At 36.1% G+C, this 7,871-nt stretch overlaps 1 protein-coding gene across 25 annotated transcripts in view; it reads left to right on the forward strand.

Moving 5' to 3' along the window:
* LOC142035960 (uncharacterized) overlaps window positions 1–7,728 on the forward strand; it is a 58,126-nt gene extending 50,398 nt beyond the window's left edge. For all 25 annotated transcript variants that reach the window (XM_075038721.1, XM_075038725.1, XM_075038726.1 and 22 more), the window contains 7 exons: window positions 927–962; window positions 1,403–1,441; window positions 2,635–2,673; window positions 3,106–3,144; window positions 4,897–4,935; window positions 5,681–5,710; window positions 6,120–7,728. In XM_075038721.1, the coding sequence (XP_074894822.1) occupies window positions 927–962; window positions 1,403–1,441; window positions 2,635–2,673; window positions 3,106–3,144; window positions 4,897–4,935; window positions 5,681–5,710; window positions 6,120–6,218 (321 nt within the window). In that variant the 3' untranslated portion in view covers window positions 6,219–7,728. The remainder of the gene's footprint in view (window positions 1–926; window positions 963–1,402; window positions 1,442–2,634; window positions 2,674–3,105; window positions 3,145–4,896; window positions 4,936–5,680; window positions 5,711–6,119) is intronic.
* Window positions 7,729–7,871: the final 143 nt, after the last annotated feature.

Genomic DNA, 7,871 nt, shown 5'->3' on the forward strand with positions numbered 1-7,871 from the left:
TATTCAGTGACTTGCAACTGTAGTATTGTATTCAAAACTAGCTACCCAGATGCATTTCTATTTTCAAAGAAATATATGGGAAATAAATTACACTTACCCCGCCCTGGATTAAAAAAGGAGTAATGTTCTCCAGTATCTGTATTAAAGGAAGACTAGTGCTAATTCTGTAAAATATCCAGACATGAAAAACTGCTTCAAAACATTTAATTTCTTTTGGTTTGTAAGAGGGGCCTGGGACTTTTCTAAGAATCTGTTTCCCAAATATCTCATAGTATATCTGCTGGGTTTTGGACACATGTGTGTAATAGTGCTGCTCTTATGATGGTTATTAGCAGTATGATTGAACTAGTGCAACTTAGATCTAAAATCTTGACCTAAAATGCTTCCAAGAGGGAGCAGAGCAACGCATTAAAAAAGTTAAAGCTATTTCCATTTTTCCCTCTAATTAGTATATTGCCTATACTTTTGTAAAGACTTTAAAAACAAAACAAAAAAAAACAAAACCAAAACCCCCCTCTGTTTTGCTGAAATTAAGACAATTTACTTTTGAGGGAGAGTTCAGTTATCTGTTGTCTCAGTATAGTCAAAATTGCTTAGATGACTACTTCTCTTTCTTGGATTATGAAATCAAGCAAAACCCACATGCTGTAAGTATACCAGTCATGGTATATATGCCACTTCTGAGAATCAGAAGTGCTGAAAACAACATATAAATTATCAGTTTATTTCTCTTTGCAAGCAAATAATCTGAAGGAATAAGGATGAATCGAAACTAATCCTTTACTTGTTTAACAAATCAAATAGAAAAGTATACTATCAGTGTAAATGACTTGATCATTGCAATAGGTCAATATGTTCTCTTGTTTTTCCTCTACATGACATTGAATTTAATACAGAGTAAACATTGCTATTTTTGTTGAATACAGGGCTCCTTTGGAGGAAACAGCTACTATGGTGGACAGGTAGGCATTTGTCTTTAACGTTTACACACATTAGTTCCTCAGGAATAAACTTGGCTCAGTTGCCATATTTGCCCAGAAGCCATTGAGTTCGGTTTAGTCACAGAGATAGGGACAATAATTCCAGAGAGTCCATGTGGCTTTTATTGAATCACTCTTGACATTTCAGTTATATCTCTCTATATACTAGAGCCAAGACTTTACTTTGCAGTTATAGAAGCTTTCTTACCTTGAAAAAATACTGAAAAATCATTCACGGGATTCATGTCATTGCATAAACCACTAACATGATGTGCAGATAAGTAGCCATTTGCCACTGCATTAATAACTACGTAAAGTTCTTCCAGTTAATCAGTGTCATTGTTTAGATTAGGTCCAGGGTTTTTTGGTGCCAGGTGGTATTTTAAAAAATTATTTACAAAAGTTTCACATTCTTTTTACAGGGTTCTTCATATTCTGGAAGCAGTCAGTATGGTGGACAGGCAAGCAACTTTTCTTTGTTTTCAGGGTCTTCTTCCTACTTGCTATTTATTAAATGAAAAATATGATGCAGTGCATATACTACCAGTCAGTTTTTCAGAGTCATTTTACTCTCAATAAATATCTGAAAACAGGGACTATTTCTCAGTAACTGAAATGGAGTAGCATGAACAAACTTCAATTTAAAGTAACTGCATAGATCATAATATTAGTTGTTTTACCTCAGAATGCCTCTTATCCCAAGTGATAATTTTAATTAACCATTTTTATGTTTCAGTTTCACATTGCTATGACACCAGTTCAAAATCTACTTTTTGTGTTATTTTTCAATTATATTGAAATGTTCCTTTTTTTGGTATTTATTTAGATTAAATACTTGGAAATCTGGTACAAAATATACCAATAGATATTGCTTTGAAATTATGAATTCTGGTGTGTTACTCACAATAATACTACTTTCCTCATCTTCAGCTGCAATTCGAGTCTCTTACTGTAAGCAGCTCCCTATGTGCCTGTTGTAGACTTAATAGTTTGTCACTGATCAAGAAATCCTATTAGCCCAAATAGTTAACAGATGTAATGGATGGCTATCTAATAAGAAGGTGGAACATATTTTTCATTAGTATTAGTCTGTTTGCAATGTTTCACTCTGCCATACCAAAAAATAATTTCTTTTTACTCCATTGGCAAGCATTTGAGTTCAGTATCACTCTATTAAGAACATCATTTCTTGTAGCATGGAGAGGATTTTTTAAAGCTGCAAAACAAGTTTTTCCCAAATTACTTATTTGGAGTAATAAGGATGCTCTTACTATAATACACATGATGATCTCTGAACACATTTAACCTAGCAGAATATCACAAATAAAGTAATTTATTTTTTTTTCTCTTGAACAGAGCCATACTTAAAGACACTTTATATCCATATATTTATGTCAGAGAGTAGTCTTAGCAGGTGTTTTGTGACTGTTTGCCAAATTTACTACTTTCAGCTGTTAAGGAACTTAGAGGAATTAAGTCAGAAGTCTTTCACTGCATCTTTTTAGATTAATATACTTTCCAGATTCCTACTGAGATCTCCTGTGAAAAGGTCCTTCTGTGATGTTTCATTCTGCACAGGGCCGGTGGGGGAAGAGTAACCACCGTTGTTCTGCCAATGCTTAAGCACTTAAGTTTCCTGTGATTTTTTTAATAGGGATCTTCTCCCTCAGGAAGCAGCCAGTATGGTGGGCCGGTGCGTATTTTCTCTTCCAATCCCATCACTCCTAACTCTTTCCCCGTACTGTCTGGATCAAGTCAGTTACTTGATGTTGAAAGATACATTCATTTGGCCATTTTACTGAGCTTAAATAGTTGACATAATATCGATTAAAGTCATTTCAGCAAGCTGAATAAAAGAATTGGTTACAATGAATTACTGCTTTGTGTAAAACGTTCCTTTGAACATACTATAATCGCTATACTGTATTTCATAACACTGTTTTGATTCAGAATAACAAATTGCCATTGTTTTGGTGTGCAGTAGACAACTTAGGTTTTAGGTACCCCAGTGACTTTTTGTTCAAACAATATCCAAATAAGTTTGTCCTCAGTACTGCACAAATTGTCTCAAGAGAGTGATAGAAGATATTTTTCAATTAATAAATGTTTGATTGACTTCTTACAGGGCTCATATTCTTCTGGAGGCAAACAACATGGTAAACCAGTAAGTAAAAAAATTTCAAGTTTACCTTTCTTTTTTCTTATAAGCCTCTTAAAAAAATTATATCCAGTTTGTTATGGACTAGACATTTTTCTGAGAATTACTTAAATATGCAAAGAGTGTCACATGATTTACTTATCTGGGATAATCTCAACAAATGCAAACAATATTTATTTTGACACATTTCCATAGTTTTTACTAGCATTTTACTCTAACTGAACTTCCAGCCAATCTCTGGATTAGTTCTAGTAATCGCAGAATGAGATTACAGATTTATTTTTTTTTGTAAGGGACTTCTGAACAGTTATTTCTGATTAAATTCATAGTAATCATATACCTTGTGCTCAGGGCTCACTTTTTCATTGATTTGATACTCATTTGTCTTAAGTATTTCCGGCTTGCTTTGCAGAAAATACTTTCTATTTCTTTTTGAGGGAAATAATAGTTGACATTTGACTATGAGTATTTTCATCTTCTGTTTCAGACCACTTTTTTTACTGTGTAATTTCAACCTTGCTCTTGTTGTCATTCAATGGCACGAGATATAAAAAAGCACACACAATGTTTTAGCTTATGTCTTATAGAAGATAAGATGTATCCGCCTGTTATTAAAAAGTGGGCACAAATGGTACATTTTGTTCTACATGAATCATAAAGGTGAGACATTTTGTGCTTGTAAGATTTCCTGTTGGCAATGCCATTTAATTAAGCAGAGCAACTTTGCCAGAAAACTGAATAAGACTCTTGTAGAACATCTAATTTTTCAGTATCCACTCTTATTTTCAGTTACCTTCCTTATTAGAGCTTTCTTCAAGTAGGGCTGTAAAGGACTTTAACACCACCACCACCACCACCCCTTCTAACTGTACACTGATTCCAGGTGAATTAATGTTTAATTGGACCTTATTATTTTTTCCTTTCCATATATTAAACACATCATAACTACAAAAGAGCTCTTTCTTCTTGAGGACTTTGAATTAAATTCTCTGACTAATACATCATTCAAAAGAATACTTGCAACAGAAAGATGTTAAATATTGGTACTGCAGATAAGATTTTCCCTGGGATTTTTGGATGACTGGACACAAAATACTGTTCATTCTCCTGTGGTCCTTTATTCCAGATAGCAAGAATATACTGAAGTACAAATAGGCTTAGAGTAAAAAATGTGTATCTTTTCAGGGTTCATCTTCCTCAGGAGGCAGTCATCAAGGAAAGCCAGTGAGGATATTCTTCTTTCAGTATTCCATAACCAAGTTAGAAATATGGATATTGGTTTTTAAAATAGGTAGCAATAATGAGGGTGAAATTTAAAACTATGTTACAATGGTAGATGTCTGAGAACACTGACCAACAAAAATTGGAATATTTTGTTCAAACTTGAACCTTAGGATGAGGCAGCATTCATTCCTCACATAGCAAAGTTTTGATATACTCTATTACTTACTCATAGGAACATGCTTGGATCATTCTATTACAAATGAAGTATTTCAGTATCAGGGTAACTGTTTCAGTTTCAAACTTTGTAGTTCAGTCAATGATAACACTGCTTTGAAAATCCTCTGAAACAGCTCATGGAATAAAGAGGACATAGCTGTGCTTACTTGAGACCATTCAATTAAAATAGGGGGGAAAAGTGCAAGGAAAAAGGTAAAATCAAAGTTGGTATCAAAACTACTGATATCTAGGGCATTTTCAAGACTGCTCTGTGCTCTTTGGACAACAAGAATAAATGGTTTATAATTATTTTTACAGGGCTTCTCTACCTCAGGAAGCACTTATTCTGGGAAACCGGTAAGAATACTTTCATCACAGCATTTTCATCTTCTTCTCTTAGTAAACAAAGAACCTGTGTGGTTGATAGAGCAATTTCGGGATGATTTGGTCTGAAGAGAACATTCTCTATTAGTTCCATTTGTATTAGAGCACATTTAAAGAAACCGCTGTGGAGAATACGGCCTCAGCCTGGGAAAGCTATTTCAATATCAGTTATATTTTAAATCTGAATCTGTCTTGCTTCACATTCCAGTTACTGGCCTTGTTACTGTCCTCTATTTTGCTGTCCTCTATTTTTAAATTCCTGTTCTCTGTGTAGATTTTATAGGCTCTGCTCAGTTAATCCTTCACTTTTTTTTTTTTTTTTCTTTTTTATAAACTAGGTTGTTGAGTTTTTCACTGGCAGGTTACTTGGTTTAGCACTTTTCCTTTTTTTTTCTTTTTTTTCAGTACTCATCAATTTTTAACATCCTCTTTCAACTATAGGGATGAAAAACTCTGTATAGAATGTGATAATAGAATGACAGAAAAATAGACTTTTGCCCCTTCATTGATTTTAGCTGAAATTGTCAGATGTAAGATGAGGTAGAGAAAGTGTGTGACTAAAACTATTTACTTTATCTATGCAAAGCTATTTTCCTCTTGAACAACTTAAAACCATGCTGTGGGTTAAGCTATTAAACTTTTGTTGATCACATGCAGAACTGTGTTCAAAACCATTGGGTGAGAACATTTTAAGATGTACTTGTTTGCTTGTTTTCAGAATTCAACTTCCTCAGGTGGCAGTCAAGTGGTAAGCACTTTTCCTCTTTGTAGTTTCTACTGGTTTCTTCCTATACATATTGTAGAAAACTGGAAGTATTGTTTATACTGTGAGGTACCTGTCAGATTTCCTGTGTCTAAATAAATGTTTGAGAATGCCTGTGCAACATAATAAATGAGAATAGTATCAACAAAAATGAGGAAAAGTGGGACCATGTAAGTACTTTATACTTTTGATCCTGCCTGTCACTTGAAAACTGAACACCTGTTGGTTTAGGTGTGGTGTAGATGTGGCACGTGATTTTTTTAGCATCAGAAGTGTCTTCACTACTGAAGGGGCTAATAGGAAAAGATTTCTCTGAAACTTTATGTGCTTTTCTAATAGTAATAAATAGAACTATTTCAAACTGGGTTTATCAAATTGCTCTCTTTTTTCATAGAGCTCTGCTGGGAAACACTCCACTCCCCGACTCCTGCTGTTATTCAGTGTTTTGAGTGCCTTCGCTCTCTCTGCTGCTACATCAAAATGGTCTATATGAACTTCTGAAGAGTTGCTTGTCATCCTAGACATGGATTATATTCAGTAATATTAGATTAATTACTTGATGTAAGAAAAAAAATACCCTTAAGTCAAATTGCCAGGTGCTACTTGGCTGTTATGTTGTATGTCTAGCTAGTATGTCATGCCTCTCATTAGTTTACCTTTGGTTTTAGTCATTAGTAGATATCATTAGTTTTGTCAGTGGTTTAGGCATCATTTTAAGAGAGCATATTGTACCCTACCTATATGATTTATTTTTTTTTCCCCATGGGGAATGCGATGAACGCCTACCTGAAATCTGATTGGTGCGACAAACAAATACACAGAAAATATTTGGTTATTAACCAAAGTGGAGGAGGTCAAACAAATGGTTGTATAGGCAAACTGAGCCACCGTGCCTGGTCATCATCGCATAAAATAAGGCTAACGTAAACATCTGATAAGCAGTCCTTCATGGGACAGAAGAAAAGAGGCTACAATAATATTGGAGTATTGGTTTTAGTCCATTGTAATCACATGCAAGTTCGATACAGAAGCTGCAAAGCAAAGAAAAATGCTCCATGGGACTGAAATTTTGGGGGGTTAATTAGAGTTTATTCAGTAGAGAAGCGAAACAGCTCAGAGAAAAGAAATGCTGAACTCTGTTCAAACTGATTGCAAATACCTAGAGTTCTGTAGAGAAGCATATGAGGCAATGCACCTCAGATTCGCCTGATAGTCTAAAAGCTGCTGAAACACAATGCATTTTCCCTTGGGAAGGAATGGAAATTTAATTACGTTCATAAAACTGACAGTATCTTGGCTCCTTCTCTCAAGCCTTTAGTCTAACCTGTGATACCCAATATATCTGCAAGTTTAATTTCAAGAATGATGCTGACATCTGCAAGCAGGCACAGTAAACGTGGTCACAGAAAGACCATGGCCCATTTTTGAGTTCAGGAGCAGTTCCATGTCTTGCAGCAAACTCTTTTGGAGCTGCCAGAGCCACCTTCTCTTTGTGCAGCGACCACTGCTCTGGCCCCTTGTTAGCAGTGGTTCGTCCATTGTACCGCCACTCCTACAGCTCCCGCACCAGCGTCAGCTGCCGGCTAAGCTCCTTTGCTGCTTAGGAGAATGCAAAGTGCCTTCTCCTAAAGCACACGTCTAATTAGCGTCTTATTGAACATGTGCGTAGCACTAAAATTACATTTACTAGTAGTATGCTTGTCTCCTACGGTTTATGATTGTAATTGATGAATTTCCATTCACGTTCTGCTACCACCGTCAGTGGGGCCAAGCCTTGACCCATCTTTGAAATGCCGCCCAGGACACGCTACCCTTTGCCAACCATCAGTAAATCAGCCTAAGTGTCTGTCGGTGAAGCATAAAGGAGTTTTGCCTAAGTATGATCTTCAAAATTTGGTGGACGATTTGTTTCTTTGGAGTGCGCAACAAGGTTCTCTTTGAGAGGTCCGCATCTTAATTCGAACTAGCCTTGCACTTCTTTAATAAATTTATGATGGATTTCATACAACATACTCGTGTCATTCACTGCAGCAATACCCTACTGAAGGACTTTCTCCGGTGAAACACCCCCCGACGCAAGAGCACTGGCGGGAAGGCGGCTGCGCGTGGTGGCGCCGGGGCCGCGCGCCGCCCCCCCGCCCCAGAC

This window comes from Buteo buteo, chromosome 10 (assembly GCF_964188355.1).
Source record: "Buteo buteo chromosome 10, bButBut1.hap1.1, whole genome shotgun sequence".
Classification (NCBI taxonomy): domain Eukaryota; kingdom Metazoa; phylum Chordata; class Aves; order Accipitriformes; family Accipitridae; genus Buteo; species Buteo buteo.